At 44.2% G+C, this 19395-nt stretch overlaps 1 protein-coding gene across 6 annotated transcripts in view; it reads right to left on the minus strand.

The window, feature by feature from the left end:
• MAP4K3 (mitogen-activated protein kinase kinase kinase kinase 3) overlaps positions 1–19395 on the minus strand; it is a 185063-nt gene that overhangs the window by 55233 nt on the left and 110435 nt on the right. For 4 of the 6 annotated variants that reach the window (XM_069955269.1, XM_069955268.1, XM_069955271.1 and 1 more), the window contains 3 exons: positions 7545–7623; positions 5655–5713; positions 4228–4290 (listed from right to left, as the gene is read on the minus strand). In XM_069955269.1, the coding sequence (XP_069811370.1) occupies positions 4228–4290; positions 5655–5713; positions 7545–7623 (201 nt within the window). The remainder of the gene's footprint in view (positions 1–4227; positions 4291–5654; positions 5714–7544; positions 7624–19395) is intronic. The other 2 variants (XM_069955270.1, XM_069955272.1) reach the window with 1 other exon arrangement.

Here is a 19395-nt window from a genome sequence, read left to right on the forward strand (position 1 = left end):
GGCTATACATTTTCAATAAGTGTTGGCTGAATGTTCATTTGATGTTTCACTCTCCTGTCCTACCTATAGAAATGAACGTCCACCAGTGTTGGTGGATTCAGCCAATTTCAGTAGGTATACGGCCACTTTAAGCTCTAATCACTTCAGGCAAAACAACACACACTAGGACACTGACGTGACACTGGTTTCGGGAAGAAAGAAACCATTTTTTGTTATCTCATAAAAGCCTTACTGTGTTCTTAATGTAAACCTATGTAAGATAAATAGCTGTGGGAGGCTTAGCGGCCTTGTACAAGCTGTAAAAACCAAGCGTGTTTTCGACTGAATCAGTTCACAGACCACAAAGACTTTTGTGACTCATTTTTCCATACTGGTGGTTGTATGGTAAGCCACAATAAACAGCTGATAAGATTATATCTTCTTATGCACTGGCTCTAAAAAAATGAACACAGACTAGAGATAAACAAAGATTTTTTTTTTTTAAAGCGTGCTACATGCGCCTCAAATTATTCCTCTGGACTGCAGCCGTTGGTGTACAACAAAAATAATAGTAAATACAAACAGTTCTATAAAAGCAGGCACCCGCCTATTGCTTCAGAAGTGTAATTTTAAATAAAATGACTACAAAAAAGGATTACTTCGGGTGTTATTTCCGTTTTCATCTGGTGTCAGGCCATTATAGACATTAGATACATTATAGACCTTCGTCCCACTAAATTTGGCAGACTTGGCCAATACACATCTAGGCTAGCAACCAGAAAGAGAATAAGACAGACGGCACTCCCCAAAAAGTGGTCCTTATTTTCAATGCTGAAAGTCAGATTAATGGGAGGTGATCATGGTGCAAGTGCCCTTTGTGGAACGCATCTGCACCACAATCCTCTCCTGCTAAGCTGGCGTTTAGCATTTAAAAATAACGCATTTTTGGTAAGTGCCATTTTTGGTTGATGGAGTTAGTCTGATTGCTTGGCAGTATAGAACACCAACTGAGGTCCTTTTACTTAAGACCGCTGTCCGGACTGGAAAAGCAGTGACAAAGGTGAAGCCATAACATATATATTGCAGTGCCCAGATTCACCTTTTCTATCCACATTCACATCCAGGCAATGTTGCCACTTCAGGAAAATAACAGGGGAAAACGTCCGTCTCTATACTGTATAACTAGACGGCCAGCTTTGGTGATATGTTCCCAAAGTGGAAACATAGCCCTTAAGTGCATAGGCAGGAAGAGAAAAGATTGCGGAGCAAATGGTGAATATAAGAAACCGTGAAGTAGGGCACAGAAGAGACATTTCAGGAAGGCATTAGACTTGTACTGACATTAGACTTGTGCGCTTTCTGGGATTAGATTTTGTTTCATGGCAAAGAGTTTAAACTTTTTTCACACGTATCAATACATGAAATAAAAAATATACATATTTAGGGCTTGGAATATTATGAGATCAGGACACCTAGTTGATGGAGAAGAAGTTGGAAAATGTCCATATGGCTATGTTCACACTTGGTTAGCCACAGCATAGTTGTCCATTGCATAGCCACAGACGCTGTTAAACTGACAGCCGCCAGGCTGCTTTTAGGACATCCCTGCAGCCGATACCTCTGTATCGGCTGCAGGAACGTTCCTTTTTTAGCATTGACTTGCGGGCACTGTCAGGTGTGCCCATAAATCAATTAGCCATTCACCTCAATGTAAAGTGGGGCGGCCGCCACTATTATTTCTGGAAGATGTTCACTGAACATTGTCCAGAAATAATAGGCAGGTACATTATTTTGACGCCCTTTCTAAAAAACCTGCGTTAACATAACGATGTGTGAACACAGCGGGCGGCATTGCATTGACTCCAATGCAATGCCGCCCCTGCAGTAAAGAACGGACACTCATTCCATTACAATCAGCATCCGTTCTTTACTGAATTATTACGTTGTGTGAACATAGCCTATAGGCTATTTAACAAAATATTCATCGCTGTAACTACTTGGGACTTTGACAGTCTACCTGTAGCCTTCTACTGATCCCACATAGTATGTTGTCACATCTTGCCTCTTAGCAAACAAAACACACACAAAAGTGGTACAAGCTATAGGTATGCTTTACGCACTGGCGGAAATACCGCCGTAGCGGCTGCTACGGGGCCCCGCCGCATCAGGGGGCCCATGACGCGGGCCCCTGGAGCTTACATATCCTGCAGCACCCGGCAGCTGAGCATGCCTCCCGGGTGCTGTAGCCGGGGGCCGGTCCCGTGCTCCTCCCGACCAGGAGACTCCTTTCCCCAACCATAGGGAAAAGGAGTCACTGGGCCAGGAGGAGCACGGGATCGGTCCACAGCGCTCCTGTCACCCCCTGTCTGATGAACGGCTGCGGTCTGATGCCGCGTCCTAGCCCTTGCTTTCCTCGGACGGGGGGGGGGGGGGAGAAGGGGGCATCTATAAGGAATGGGGGGAGAAGAGAAGGGGGCATTTAGAAGAGAAGGGGGCATCTATAAAGAAGGGGGGAAGGGGGACATCTATAAAGAAGGGGGGGAGAGGGGGGCATCTATAAGGAAGGGGGCGGGGAGAAGGGGGCATCTATAAGGAAGGGGGTGGAGAAGAGAAGGGGGCATCTATAAGAAATGGGGGGAGAAGAGAAGGGGGCATCTAGAAGAGAAGGGGGCATCTATAAGGAAGGGGGGGAGGGGGGCATCTATAAGGAAGGGGGGGGAGGGGGACATCTATAAGGAAGGGGGGAGAGGGGGGCATCTATAAGGAAGGGGGGGGAGAGGGGGGCATCTATAAGGGAGGGGGGAGAGAGGGACCATCTATAAGGAAGGGGGGGGGAGGGGGACATCTATAAGGAAGGGGGGGAGGGGGATATCTATAAGGAAGGGGGGGGAGGGGGGCATCTATAAGGAAGGGGGGGGGGGAGGGGGGCATCTATAAGGGGGGGGACCATAGGGGGAGAGCAGGCCATCTATAAGGGGAGAACATAGGGGGAGAGGGGGACAACATAGGGGGAGAGGGGGATATAAACGTACAACATTGGGGGAGAGGGGAACATCTATAAGGGGACAATAAAGGGGGAAAGGGGGCCATCTATAAGGGGACAATATAGGGGAAGAGGGGGCCATCTATAGGGGGGGGGGGGCAACATAGGGGACCATCTATAAGGGGACAACATGGGGGGCATCTATAAGGGGGACAGCGCGGGGGGGGGCAACATAAGGAAGCTATCTATAAGGAGGGGCGACAGAGAGGAGGGCCATATACTAAAATGGGATCACATAGAGTCAGCCTACCTACTAAATGTGGGTGTAAAGGGGCCAATACAGATGTGCAGTTGGTAGAGATGAGGATGGTGACAGAGTGTGGAGCCTAATATGTCTGTCTGGCACATTCTGTGGATTCGTAGCCCGGAGAAGTTCTCATAACGGCACAGGGCAAATGGAAATGAAAATGAAAAGGGAAGAACTCCGATCAGAGAAGACGTCTCCTGTAAGTCACCTGATGTAACTGTACTGTAATTTATATGGTGTACAGGACCTGTGTAGAGCTGAGTGCGTTGATGGCATAGTGGTTGATCGAGAGGGGGTGGGGCGGGGGGGCCCAATCAAAAGTTTGCTATGGGGCCCAGCCATTTCTAGTTACGCCCCTGGCTTTACGTGGTGCATTTCTCTACTTTGCATTTGTTTTAAGGTTGTTGTAAGCAAAGTTTTAGGTGTTTTTTTGCATTAAAAGTAAAGCTGAGCCTCAGTAGGAATCATGCTTCTTTTATGACTTGCCTTTCCTATGATATTGCACAAGGTATTGCTGTTGCCTGTTGCTGGCACAATGAAACAGATATATTGGCTCACAGTAATCTTTCTTTCCATAAATGGGCCAGTATCGGGAGGGCTGGTGAGCGTGGTTAGAAAACAATTGCCTAATAAGCAGTGGATGCAGACATGTTGTAACCGCATACACAGCCAGAAATATAACCTGCTTCTATTGTAATAAAGGCATTCTAACCAATAGTCTGTCATAGGTCCATGTACTTATATATGAACTGTAAAGTCTGGAAAGATCTGAGAGAACGTATAACATTCTTTAGTCTGGGTGTTAAACGAATCATGATAAACAATGCGGGACTAAAGCACATCCTGTACTGTGCAGACTTAGGTCTTGAAAGGAACAACAGGGGAACGACATATAAACTAGTTTGAAAGTCAATAAAAGTAGACACAAAGGTAAAGTTGACAAAGAAAAAGAATATACCAGATTAGATCTTGCAGTGTAGTATATTTCTTCTGCACTGTCCAAAAAATCGTCCCTGTCGAGCTGTTTAGCAGACAGATACCCAAGTTATTTACAGTGATTGAAAGCGGCACATATACAAGAGGGAATAACACTTGCAGGCTCTAAAAAAAAAAAAAAAATCAATCTCAAAAGCAAGCGCCTGGCCAGGTCCACAGCACCACACTTAGGCTACGTTCACATTAGCGTTTGACCATCCGGCACCATTCCGTCTACCTTTTCCGTTTTAGAGTAAGCAAAACGGAAACTGTCGGATCCGTTAAAATCCCCATAGATTCCCATGCTATTTTAGTGTGCTCCGTTTGCCCTAATTGTGCTCCGTTTGCATGCAATCCGTTCAAGATCCGTTTTTTGGAACGGAAGAAAAAATAGTGTTTGCAGTATTTTTCTTTCCGCTTAAAAAAACAGATCACGAACGGAAAGTGCACTTCCGGTTTTTTTTTACATTGTAGTCAATGAGGACGGATCTAAAACGGAAGGTATTTCCGTTCACATCCGTTTTTTTCATCCGTTTTTGCACTGAGCATGCGCAGAAGCAGCAAGAAACCAAAGAAGAAAAATAAACGGATAAAAAAACGGATGCTGACTGATGCAAACGGATGCAAACTGATGTACAAAAGTCAGTTTTTTTAAGCCAAAATACAAACGGACCATTAAAAAAAGATGAACATTTTGCAATCAGTTTGCATCAGTCTGCTCATCAGTTAATGATCATCCGTTTAATTAATATAGACGGATCCGTTAGAAACAAAGAAAAACGCTAGTGTGGCCGAGCCCTTACACTCATACCGTGCATGCTACTCTCTTCATTGGTAATGTACCATATGAGTAGATCACTGCATAATAGAACAGGACTCTGTTAGAGGCAAATGCAAACAAAAGTGATAGTAGTGGGAACTGCAGACCTCCGTCAATGAATTTTCAACAAATGGAAGATGCATAAATCAGATCACTGAAGCATTCTCCAGAGTAGACTTGAAAATGTTAGATAAACCCCACAAAAAGCATTAGTAAGATGGATGCATTCTGTCTGACCTTCCTCTTAAATCATTTGCCACATGCAGGATTCTTTAAGAGAACAAAAAATGGTAAAGAAGGTCTTAGGAAGCTAAATAAGAGCAGAAAGAATAGTTTATAAAACAAAGTGTGCTGAGAATAGTATTCTGCACAAAGTAAATAAGTGAAGCGTATGCAGCCCTTTCATACAACGACAATTCACAGCTACAAAGCCTTCAATCTACCTGCTGCAAAGAAACATACACCATGAGGGCACCGGTGGTGTCCTTCACATCATAATTAAAGGGGAGTCACCATGATATTACAGTACAAGTCAGTAAAAGAGGGTCTTAACAGTAGGTAAGTTTAACAAAGGACCCCTAACTGCTTACCAAATCATGATGTGGTTCTGTCTCCTTCCTCATTGGTGGATCAAACTTTACTTGGCCAACTGCAATGAGAAAAAGTAATATTACATTTTCAGTCATTTTCTTATAATAATACATTTCCAACATTTAAAGGGGAAAAAATTTAAAAATATATGGCTGGGTTGTAGTTAAAAAAAAAAAAAAAAAAAAAAATGTACGTGATGTTCACCTATCCAGGTCTTCACACCCCCTGGTCTCATGTCATCCAGTCAACCGCTCATCATCCCTATCACCTGCTTCTGAGATGAGCAGTTTCTGCCTGCTCAGCCAATCAGTTACTGAGGTTGGACAGGCAGGTACTGCTGAGACAACTTGTCTGGGAACCAGGAAGCAGCAGTGATGAATGGGGGCTGCAAGATGTCAGACTGGGGTTGTGGGGGATCAGGGTAGGTGAGTAAACAATTTTTTTATTTTTATTGCACCCTGATGCATTTGTCAAAAATTGTATGAACCTGGATAACCTATTTGATGCACTACTGCCATTTTTATTTTAGGATAATAATGCTGTAATGCTTTTGAAAATAAACTCACATTTAATTTGGTAAATTGGTAAGAACAGAATGTGTGTCTATAATATGGGCACTAAAATGTGGCTACATTACAGCTTTCTGAACAAAGCCTATTTCTCTAACCCAGTACACACATGTTTTTGCAGCACTCAAAAAATGTGAAAATGTTTTTATTAAAGTTTGTTTAGCTTCTCTTCTACAGCCTGCAGCGTCTTATTCAGAATTAGGTCCATCAGAAAGGCTGCTTTTGCTTCAAACTTTTATTTCTGATTTATGAAAGTTGACCTTTAATGTCATCAAAAATCAGTTAAAAGCTCAATAGCAACAGGACACAGCTGCAATAACTATATGTGCATAAACTGAGGATGTAAAAGAGAAACCAAGCAAAATTCTTAAACAATGGACCAATGGAGAAAATACTTTATGTATTATAAAAATTACAAAGTAAGAATAAAAAATAATCCAAAACAGTCAAAGGTGTTTATAGCCTTCAAGCACTGTGGTTTGCTTAGACTGTCTTATCATTTTTTATTATAATCTACATCAATGCATTTTCATGGCACTGTAAAGATTCAATCCTATGCATCTGGTCAACATATTATTTATCTGTACAAACATGATGCATTTATAGGCCATGTTCATACACAGTATGGGACCGGCCGTTCCGTGACCCGGTCGGGACACGGAACGGCCGGTCTCAGAAAAGATCATCCTGGTTGGTACTGCAGTAACGGCCAGATGATCTTAGGGGAGCGCAGAGTTCTGATGCGGGGGCATCCGTGAGCGCCCGCATCAGAACTCTCCACCTCCGACAATGGAGGGAGCGTCCGGATCCGCTCGCTCCACAGTTCGCACTGACAGGGTTCAATGAATAGCGGCCGCTGTTCAATGAATAGCGGCCGCAGAAAACTGACATGTCAGTTGTTTGCGGCGCCGCTAGGGATCCCGGCCGGAGCGCATACTATGTGTATACGCTTTGGCCGGGATCCCATAGACGGCAAATTCATGTATATTTTCGTAATAATCACAGCCATTGTACAACGGCCGTGGTTTTACGAAAGTATACGTTGTGTGAACATAGCCTTACAGACTTCTTAAAATGGAATAGTTTGATTGGTAAGGACTCCTAAGGAAGTCATGTGTTCATCCATAGTATTCAATGACAGGCAGTGTAGGCTGGAGACATATTGTGGCCCTTGGGCAACAGAGTAAACATATAGGTAGGAGCTTGTAAATGCTACAAATGCAGTAGGCTTTCAAATATAAAAAAAGCAACAAAATATGTAGGCAACATTGCAAAAGTGTTCAAGGGAAAATGAGAAAACAGAGATTGCTTTCAGCTTACAGTTAATTTCTGAACGTGTCTTTTCCTCTCTGACACTCCGACTAGTCGAGTGAATCCTGTGAGGAACCACAACAGGAGGCTGAAAGATACAATAAAAACCATCATTGCTGTGATGAGTTAAATTACTATGACTGTAAATGACTTCTCATTAAGGTACTACTGTATAGAGCAAAAATGAAACAGAGTGCAAATATATGCTGTCAAGGGGTTGACCTCAACTTCCATATCTGCATAAGAAGCGACAATTTACAAAAACAATATGACAGGCTGGAAATTATAGTTGCAAGTGTCTTCTGTGCAATGTTCTCCAATGTTCCCACAGAAATAACTCTTTGAAATTTAGAACCCATTGTAGTTAAAGAACTTATTCTGAAATGACTAAGGGGAACATGCAAAATAATCTAAATGATATTGTTACCACTCAACAGACAATAGGGACAGCAAGACAATGTGCATTAAAATAATGTTGTTATGCCAATGGCTCTCTATGGCTATGGTTTAAAGGGAAAATGTTGTGTTGAGACACGGTCCAAAAGCAGAAGAGCATACTGATATAGGGCATTGTGGGGAATATGTTAGCTCATTTCTTTCCCCCAATGAAGTGTATATAAAATTATGACTTCAGCTGTTGATAGAAAGTATGTGTGCCCAACAACAGCCAAAAACTATTTTAAACAAAACCAATATAAAAAGAAATATTCTTTATTTACACATCCTATACTACAGAACTTTTTTACTGTCTCGCTTATCAACTACTCTCTCCATAACACAAATCCGTTAACCAGAAAATTTCGGGAGGAGAAGCGCGACCCCCCCCCCCATCTTCTTCCCCCATCCAGCAGAGCTTGTATATACATGCAGGGACATCACTGGACCGTGGCAGTCAGCTCTTCTACACAGATACTGTAACGCCTGTGCTGACGGCCTCTATCATGTTACAGCAGAGGCAGCAGCATCTGGTGATACGCTGAAGAATCATATGGAGAAATGATGGCTGGGTGTTTGTGTGGTTCTTACTTCACATTGGCTAGTGGTCACTGGGGGAGGAAATGTAGAAAGTTTTACAATAAGTAAGCGTTAAGGAATGGGGTGGGAGGCCAGCACGCAGAGAATGCTGGTCTATGTAGTAGTTTAGCAGGTCCCTTGCTCAAATGATCCAAACCAGGAAGTAAAAATGGTTGAATAGAAAACAGTCTACAGTGGTCTCAAAACAAAAATTTCCGTGATGGTGGTGGTGGTGGTCAACAACAAACAATAGAATACTTAACATACAAAACTTTACGTACAAAAATAAAAAACTCAGCGACAGAAACTGAAGTGCATGTCACTAGCTATGAGTAATGTTCATAGACTGAAACGCGTCAGCTTCTGTCGCGGAGTTTGTTATTTTTATATGTTAAGTTTTATGTTTAGTTTTAAGCTGAATTTTTGACGTATCCAGGACTGCCAGTTTTTATCCTATGGGTAACTGTTATTTCATTATGGTTATTTGGTTGACTATAACATCATTAGTCGTATGTACTTGAATGGACGCATTTTCTCAGAGAAGCAGAATTCTAAATATTCATGTATTCTGGAATGAAACTATACTGATTCCTGATGTAATGGTAATAAAAGGGAGAACGAAGGGCAGGGGAACAAGCACAACGTTCAATGCGTATCACATCTGCACTGTGCAAAAAAAACCTTGAATGTTTTCTGACCCATAAAAACGTAGAATTATGGAAGATGTGGACACGGCAGGGGATTGATTACTATTGGGAAACATTCATAGCTCACCAGGATGCGATTACATCAGGCTGCTATAATCCAAAGTTGTCACTTCCTACCGTGCAGCAATAATAACTTAAAAGGAAACCGCTGCCGCTTAATCCTCTTACTGATAGACAAACCAATGCCCCATTAGGTAATAGTGCCTAGAATGCCCCAGGAACAGGTGAAAGAGATTAGAAAGTGCACATAAACAGTTTCCTTCCATCACTCTGCTAACAACATTCAATAACACGTTAACCTTTATTATCAGCCGTGGTGATCATTCAGGTATTACAGATGATAAGGTTATTCTTAGAAAAGTGGGAAAATTAAATTGCGTGATTCGGCTTCTGCTCCCTCTATAAAAGAGGTGGACAATATACGGTATTATACACTTTACCAGCATAAAGATTTGCTTGATGACATTTTATTTGGATGTGAACTATGTTCAGATATCCTCTAAATGCAGTTTTTAAAACCAAAGCCAGGAATTAATTTAAAAAAAAGAGGACATCGCAGTCTTTACCCTACAAATGTCCTTCATTTCTGATCCATTCCTCCTTGCTCTGGCTACAAATACTCTTTCCCACAGACACAAACTAGTCAGCTGTATATGTCTAGGGCATGGGTGTCCAACCTGCAGGCCACCAGGTGAAAAAGTGCTGTACATAGCTGAACAGATACCAGGGGCCAAAAGCCCTAGACCATGGGTCTCAAACTCAATTTACCCGGGGGCCGCTGGAGGTAGAGTCTGGGTGAGGCTGGACCGCATCAGGTTTTCCACAAGAAGAAGGGGACTGGGGGGGTGACACAGGGGACTGGGGGGAGCTGGGGGCTGACACAGGGGACTGGGGGGAGGAGAGGGTGACACAGGGGACTGAGGGGAGCTGGGGGGTGACACAGGGGACTGGGGGGAGGAGAGGGTGACACAGGGGACTGGGGGGAGAAGGGGGGTGACACAGGGGACTAGGGGGAGCAGGAGGTGACATAGGGGACTGGGGGTCTCTGAGAGGGGACTGGGGGGAGCAGGGGGTGAAAGAGGGAAGTTGGGGGGTTACACAGGGGACTGGGGGGAGCAGGGGGTAACACAGGGGACTGGGGGGAGCAGGGGGTGACAGAGGGGAGCTGGGGGGTGACACAGGAGACTGGGGGGAGCAAAGGGGGACAGAGGGGAGCTGGGGGGTGACACAGGGGATTGGGGGGAGCAGGAGGTGACATAGGGGACTGGGGGTCTCAGAGGGGACTGGGGGGAGCAGGGGGTGAAAGAGGGAAGTTGGGGGGTTACAGAGGGGACTGGGGGGAGCAGGGGGTAACACAGGGGACTGGGGGGAGCAGGGGGTGACAGAGGGGAGCTGGGGGGTGACACAGGAGACTGGGGGGAGCAAAGGGGGACAGAGGGGAGCTGGGGGGTGACACAGGGGACTGGGGGGAGCAGGGGGGTAACACAGGAGACTGGGGGGAGCAGGGGGGTGACAGAGGGGAGCTGGGGGGTGACACAGGGGACTGGGGGGAGCAGGGGGGACACGGGACTGGGGGTGACAAAGAGGACTGGGGGTCTCTGAGAGGGGACTGGGGGAAGCAGGGGGTGACACAGGGGACTGGGGGGAGCAGGGGGTGACACAAGGGACTGGGGGTGACACAGAAGACTGGGGGTGACACAGGGGACTGGGAGTCTCTAAGAGGGGACTGGGGGGTGACACAGGGGACTGGGGGGAGCTGGGGGTCACTGAGAGGGGACTGTGAGGAGCTGGGCACACACCCCTCCTCCTCCTCTCACCCCGGCACCGGTTCTCTCCTCTCAGCCGCACATGCAGCTCCTCGATCTCTGGAGGAGAAGGCCGCGGGGACTGCAGGGTGAGGTGATCGCATCGCTGCAAGTCCTGGGGCTGTAAAGCAGGATCGGGGGTCTGCACTGCATCCCCCGATCCTGCTGAACAGCCCCAGGACTTGCAGCGATGCGATCACCTTGCAGTCCCAGCGGCCTCCTCCTCCAGATACCGGGGAGCTGCATGTGCGGCAGGGACGCTTAGGGGTGGCGGCTCTGCTAGGCGGCTGTAGGCCCCTGCACCACTCACCTGCCCCGCACTGCCGCCGCACACCTCCCCTCCCACCACCACCGCCCACCTCTCCGTCGTCTTCGGGAGGCCGGCATAAAGTTAAGCTCAGCTAATCGCGGCTGAGCAGCTGATGACGCAGCAGAGGGGGGCCGGCATCAGGGACGGCTGCAGCAGTTCGCCCGTCCTCCCGAAGACGAGCACAGTGTCAGGGCCGCACTTACAGGAAAGCTACCATTGAGGTGGGGGCCGCAAACTAGTGTCCCGAGGGCAGCAGCTGGCCCGCGGGCCGCGCGTTTGAGACCCCTGCCCTAGACCATGGGTGCCCAACCTCCAGCTGTTGAAAAACCTGACTGCTCTGCATTTGATTAGCGGTGGCTGCTTAAATTGGAAGCAGCCCAAATACAGAGCATTTGGGTTAAGACAAACCAGTGCATGCTCGAAGTTTGCTCTGCTCTACAGTCCAGGCATTATGGTACTTGTTTCAACAATTTAACAGTTTTTAAACAGCTAAAGGTTGGGCTTTTGGCCCCTGATATCTGGTTCAGCTATGTACAATACTTACATCACCCGTTTGTTCAATGTAATAAGGTGTACTGCATGGCACCTGTCTGCTATATCTGATTTAGTGTCATGGACAACCCTTCTATTAGAAGGTTTTTTTTTCTTATACCTCAGTTTAAAAAAAAAAACCTTGAATGCATTAGTATTCTGTCATATGTAACAGTATGCAGTATGTGCAGGATGGTGCATATTTCCTATTACAATCAATAGGGTGCATATTAGTGTATCATTTTACACATGTATTTTGTGCACTCTGTGGACTAAGGTTGGAATGTATTAGTCGACCTCCGAAAGATAATGAAATATGAACCTTAAAGGGATTCTGTCAGCACCCGACCCCAATCTGAGGTGCTGACAGTGTGCCGTGTTTGGCAGTTCCCTTGTGAGCATGTTATCCTGTGGTAAATTGTCCATTACCAACTGCCTCACCACTGCTTTCTCCTCCCTCTTCTTCATGAATAGTCACTGCTGCCCGGCCTCCCACTCACTCACGCTGTCAGCCAGTGTCTCAGAGTGTTTATTCCAGATAAAAACTGCCTAGTGATCTGAAATCATATATATATATATATATATATATATATATATATATATATATATATATATTAAATCTCCAACTTAACTGCATTGGACCAATGGTCTGGGGGTAAATCACTTCTCTAGAGGACAATAACAAATTGGATCTCATTACCCTGATGGAGATGAAATACAGTATAGTTATTTTTTCTCATCATTGTATAAGGAAAAAAATGGATTTTAAAACTAATTTGGGATGGAGATTCTTTGCCCTTTACTATAAAGATACATAAAAAAAAACATTTAATTTCCATCAGGGGAATGGAACCCAGGAAAAAAAATCTGCAGTTGGTCTCTAGACCTCTACACTACAGCTCCTACACAGCTAGGCTAGAAGATTCAACTATATCTGATTGCAGATCAATCCTTTGGAGGCAGACACTGGCTGACAGAGCAGGTAAACAGGAGGGTGGGCAGAATTGATTATTCATGAAGAAGAGGAAGGAGGAAGGAGTGGTGAGGCGTGGCAGAAAGTGCCGCACACACACTGAGCCACAAATCCTCTTTGATTCTTCATTACAGTAGGAGACCCAATATTTTGCATAATCCAATCCACAAATTACCATACTCACATGGGGACTACCAACTACAGCACACTGTCAGCACCTCAGGTAGGCCCTGGAACTAATAGATTGCCTTTAAAAAGGTGCTCTGTTTTTTTTTCTTCTTAGAAAATTGCCTGTGAGCTGGAAATGTTGTAAAAAAAAAAAAAAAAAGCTCTAAATTTGATTTTCTGTAGCTGCAGAAGTTGGATGCCGCCCTAAGGAGTCCTGGAAAACATGGATATACAGCCATAAGCTGTATCCATGTCTTCTTGGCAGTCCGAGGGCGGAATCCACTGGAAATTAAATGCCGAGCAGAGAATGTTGTCGAACCCAAACAGTTTGACAGGTCAGCTCATATGCTCAATGATTTTGTTAGAAAGGCTATATGGTCCTAAAATACTAGCCAGTTTGATTGTAAAATGTACCTTGTCTTGAAAAAAAAAAAAAAAAAAAAATCATGTTTTTATAGTATTGACCCTTAACAAGCCTCTTAGAGTCCCGTCTATGCTTCACAGCCATTTCTCATTCTGTTCATTTTAGGAGGCAGTACCAAAGCTGGGCTTTTTGCCAGTAGTACTCACTGTTACTTCCCCCCTTACTCTCTGCTATGCCACGACATAGCGCAGTGCACTGAACTGAAAAGTTTGCACTGAGCTGTTTACGAAACTACCAGATGATACCGCATGTGTCCAAGGCCCATTAAAGTAAAGTTGGAGTTATGCAAACTGCGTAACTCGCCTTCTTTGGCTATTTTCGACTTTCTGACCACATCCAGTGGCCGAAAACAGGCCAGGGTGGGACTGAAACCCTGAAGAGACAAGATTGGAACACCCCTGAATTTTTTCCTACATTAATTTACCTTTATCACATGGTAACAATATCATATATATTTTATTTACATATATAGCTGAATTTAGGAACAACCACCACAGTCTGCCTCACTCCTTTCGTATCATTTTCCCCCTACAGTGAGCACCATCCTGCTTTACCAGTACATGAGTTTGCTCTAAGAATTCCAGATAAATTGTTATTACAGAACTCCAGACCACATCATGTCATTTTTCTAGACAAATAGCTGTTTTTTAAACCTTATCTCGTCTCCCACACTACAGAGCCCAAAGCGACCATGAAACTTTTTTTTTTTTTTGGCTTATTTGTTGACTGAATAACATTATATTGTGCTTCTCTGTGCTTCAAGCTCCAAGCTAAAATAAACCTTGTTTCATGTATCCTCAAACAACCTACAGTAGTTCTTCCAAATTCCGTTTCATGATAGTTGAAAACATAGATTAGCTCTGCTCGTGTCTGAGAGAATGGCAAAAACTGGAAATAAGAATCGAGAGAAGTAACCTTATTTCATGCGCATAAAATAACAAAAATAATAGACTCTCAAAGATTCAATAACAAAAATGATTGAGCTTTCTACAACGGGATTTTCAAGGTCTGCATCTTGTAATAATATACAGGGAGGCAATGCGGCCTGACAGCTGGGTATGTGTGTGTTATTTGTTACAGCACTTCAAGAAAATGGGCTTTGGAATCAAATAATAATACATGTCCTACCAAAGCAGGCAAAATGACAAGGGAGAGAGACGGCAAACTGACAGATTAATATCTAAGTACCTGAATGGAGAGAGATTTAAGGAGGAAATGATACCTTTCCAAACAAAATAATGGCCCAGGTAGAAGACATCTTCACTGGATAAGAGACTGCTTGCCTCGTTCCTGAATGTCAGTCTCTGCAGTGATATTCAGCACATGTACTGACACCTTATCGGACCAACGGAAGCAAAAAGTAAGTTGCACTACTTCAACTTAAGACCATTCCGGCTATAAGACTTGGATCACACTGAAACCTGTGTCGCTGTATTATATAGTAACATATGTTATGCCTCTGATATTGCATCTAAGTTTCTATATAGTAACACAGTTTTATGCCTCAGATTTTCTTCTAGTTCATGTCGCACCAGTGGCAACCACAGTCATGAGATCCCCCTTTAGTAGACAATGGCTTTTATGTAGCCTATAGGGACATGGTCATGGGAGTAGGTAGAAATGAGCGCAACTCGAGCAGATCATTCAGTATTTGAGTACCGGCTGCTAAAAAAGTTGGATGAAACCCTATGGAGTCCTGGAAAACATACATATAGCCTATGGCCTAGAGCCATAGCCATGTTTTCCAAGACTCCCTGGGACTGCATACAACTTCTTTACCCACCGGTATCGTAATGTGGAATGATCAGTCTCCAGCATGCCGAGTTGTGCTCTTCTGTAATAGGGGTACTGTGGCAGGACTTTATCCAGATATTGAGATCTCACAACACTTTTCTCTGACAATTTCTACTGTCTACTGCACATCTAAGGAAGTTTGTAGGGGTGGCGATTGAAAAATCAAATATCCTGGGTGTATTTCACACAGTGTCCCCATCCATAATGGGTGCTCAATAGCAGAATCTAAACTAGGCTTATACAAGAGAACTGAAGACGATTCCACTCTTCAGGGCTATCTTTCATTTGGTTTTAGACTTTCTCCTATATAGTTGCAAAACGTTAACGAGCAAAGCGTTTGATGGTCAACAACAAAAATATCATTAAAAATTATTACCTATCAGCAATGGGTCACGCATAGAGATCTGCTCTGGAATTGCTTAGGCAAACAACATTGGTCACTGACACCTTGGTGCACTACATGGGCATGTATTTCCAGTAACATCCTGGCACTATAAACAACCTGTCCTTCATTACTAGGCGAGCACGTACATGCACTTTCTACATTCCACAACTCTGCCAACAATTAAATTGTATTCTCCGTCAGAAGGATTTGATTTTCTTCCTGGCAGTCAGTAACTCCAGCATAAATATGCAATTCCAGACTCCGCATCCTCAGGGCATCACACAGCACAGCTTTCCAGAACTTCATTATAGGGTGACGGGGCCAGGATGGTAACTGTAACGTAATTTATCCTACCAAATGCACCTTTCAGAGCACAGAAAGCAGCGTTTTACAACTTGATTCACCCTTGGTAAATTATTTAGCTATATTTCTTTATATAATTTTTTTTTCGATCCATCATCTTCCAGATAGCCTGACAGCTTAAAACTAAGTCAGAAAAAAAGACCCATTTGTTCCCTTCATCTCCTCATCCTCAGTGCATATTTATAGCACAAAATAAACTTGCTTCAAATGCCGACGTTCCTTTTAAACTATTAACAATTTATGAAAGGAAAAAAGAAGAGAGAGTCTGGATGTCACATGGACATGCAAAGGCAGGTACTGTTAGTTCTTCAAGGAGCGCTGTTCCCTTACATAACTCCAAAGCCTGTTCTCCTCATAACAACAAGCCCTGCTAATGACTTACACAGGTGCACAGAAGGACAAAGGTTTCGGCTTATAAAGGGCTGCCTGCAATGTAGCAGTCTATGAGCAAACATGCGCAGCCGGTAACTACTCTGTACTCGTGACTTCAAACCCCCAGAAATGAGGCGTCTAATTATACAGGCCGCTTGTATGACTGCTGAGCCGCGCTGGCCTAAGTGGAGACTAAATGATAGCCGTCACCTGCAGCCACACGGCTGGGACAATGTGCTGTCGCAAAGCCGTTTCATCTTAATTTAATCAACTGTTTTGCAGAATAGATGTGATTCTTCAAAATAGATCTGCAAATTCAACTTATTTATTTTTGCAAAAGAAGGGTCCGTGCAGTCTCAGTTACGAGTCTCAAAACACGGGAATAGCCAGATATTACTCCAGGGGAGGGAAGCCTATTGCCAAGGGGGTGCCTCCCAGTGGGGAGATCTCCAAACCACCCTGATACGTAGCCCCTTAAGTCCCACTCGTTTGCGAGTACTGGAACATAAATAGGGAAATCCCAGGGTGACCCCTTTTACGTCAAAGTCTAACTCTGTGGCGAGTATTGCGACATGACAAGGATTTACCAAGGCAGACATCCATCCACAGACGATCGTTTCGGGGTAGTTGCCCCTTGTCAGTGTGGAGTAGGATTCTGGCTGACAGGAGCAATGAAAAATAGACCAACAAAACACAGCAATCACTGAGCTCAGGGAGACCAGCAACAAAAAAAACTAATGGAATACTCACTGAAGAGTCTCCACTGATGCATTGCCCCCTATAAATTTAAATATGCAAAAGAAGGGTCCGTGGAATCTCAGTTACGAGTCTCAAAACACAGGAATAGCCAGATATCCCTCCAGGGGAGGGAAGCCTATTGCCAAGGGAGTGCCTCCCAGTGGGGAGATCACCAAACCACCCTGATACGTAGCCCCTTAAGTCCCACTCGGTTGCGAGTATTGGAACATAACTGTTTACATAACTGAGACTCCACGGACCCTTCTTTTGCATATTTAAATTTATAGGGGGCAATGCATCAGTGGAGACTCTTCAGTGAGTATTCCATTTGATTTTTTTGTCGCTGGTCTCCCTGAGCTCAGTGATTGCTGTGTTTTGTTGGTCTATTTTTCATTGCCCCTGCTAACTAGAATCCTACTCCACATTGACAGGGGGCAACTACCCCGAAACGATCGTCTGTGGATGGATGCCTGCCTTTGTAAACCCTTGTCATGTCGCAATACTCGCCACAGAGTTAGACTTTGACGTAAAAGGGGCCACCCTGGTATTTCCCTATTTATGTTCCAATACTCACAATCGAGTGGGACTTAAGGGGCTACGTATCAGAGTGTTTTGGTGCTCTCCCCACTGGGAGGAACCCCCTTGGCAATAGGCTTCCCTCCCCTGGAGGGATATCTGGCTATTCCTGTGTTTTGAGACTTGTAACTGAGACTCCACGGACACTTCTTTTGCATATTTAAATTTATAGGGGGCAATGCATCAGTGGAGACTCTTCAGTGAGTACTCCATTTGATTTTTTTGGTCGCTGGTCTCCCTGAGCTAAGCGATTGCTGTGTTTTATTTATTTTTGACAAATGTTATCAGTAAAGAGAGCGTAAAGAGTGCCAACGTTGGTGACTTCAATATCTATGGAGAAAGGCTTGAACATGTACCTGCATTTCTAGGTGACTTCAGGATACAATGAATAGCACTATATCTGGTCATGGTATAACTTGTATACAGCATTTCCACTAGTTTTCCCCTAATCAGGCTTTATTTCTGGGTATTAGCTGCTATGATGTCTCCAATACAATGCGCACAAAGAAGTGGGAATTCTGTTTCCCTTTAGCTCTATAACACACCCCCATAGGCAGCAGCATCATGGAGGACATTATAGAGCAGTACTGAGCAGCAATGTAACACTCACTGAAGTTATATCTGAGTTTCTCTCCATTTTCCAATATACAGACTTCTATGTCCACCTGCAATAATACTGTCTCAGGGAAGATTTCAGTTATCTTTGCTGAGTGAAAGATGCTTTTAGGAAAGGGGGCAGGAAAGTAGAAGTTTTCTGTAACATACAAGTTTTATTTTTACATTTACTTTAAAGTTTGTTGCTCTTTCTCTGACATGGCAGTAATGAATATCAGCACAGCAAATAGATTTATTCAATGCACCTTCTATTACTGGTTTCCTATTCAAGACAAATATGTCATATCCACAGAACTGTCGAGTTTCTGTCACCCATTGGTGGTATTGCTGTTCATTTCCACTGAAATGAAGAGAGCGGAGCTGAAATACCTCTTCATTCTCATGATGGGGTCCAAGTGGTCAGACATGCACCTATCACACATTATTGGTTTGCAGGTGATGTAATGTTCAGTAAAGGTCATGTTACTTAAATCCCACCAAAAGCTAGAAAGAAAGGGCAGAATTGCTTCTCTGGGCGCTGTGTGGCCCCCAGGTTTAACACTGAGATTTATCTCCAGTGATTTGAATGGTTAGCTGTGTACAAATTACGAATTGTGATCAGCGAACTTGCCGAAAGTTCATGTTCAACAATGTTCATCTGAACCCAAACGCTTGTCATTTGATTCCCGGGGATGGAGACGTTGGATGCCCCATTAGGGCTGCCAGGAAAACATAGATTAGCTGTACCATGTTTTCCAGGACTTCCTAGAGCTGCATTCAACTTCTCCAGATGCCAGGAGTCCGATGACAAGCATTTGGGTTCGGATAAACGTTGCCGAACCTTCGGCAAGATCACTCATTATTAATTATAGACTTTCTGTTAGCCCACACGTCTTTATTTGGCTCAGCAAGCATAGCTGGAAAAGCCAATCAGACCTGAAAAGCAATAGCACTCACACCGGCTCTTCTGCTTTTTTTTTTTTTAATAAAAAACACATTCAGAAAACACAGAACCATTACAACTTCTGACTACTACTGCTACTATGACAAGACAAGAAGTTTTTACACCAACAGTAGCCCTTTAATGTATAGAACCCCAAAAATGT

Source organism: Dendropsophus ebraccatus, chromosome 15, assembly GCF_027789765.1.
Source record: "Dendropsophus ebraccatus isolate aDenEbr1 chromosome 15, aDenEbr1.pat, whole genome shotgun sequence".
Classification (NCBI taxonomy): Eukaryota; Metazoa; Chordata; class Amphibia; order Anura; family Hylidae; genus Dendropsophus; species Dendropsophus ebraccatus.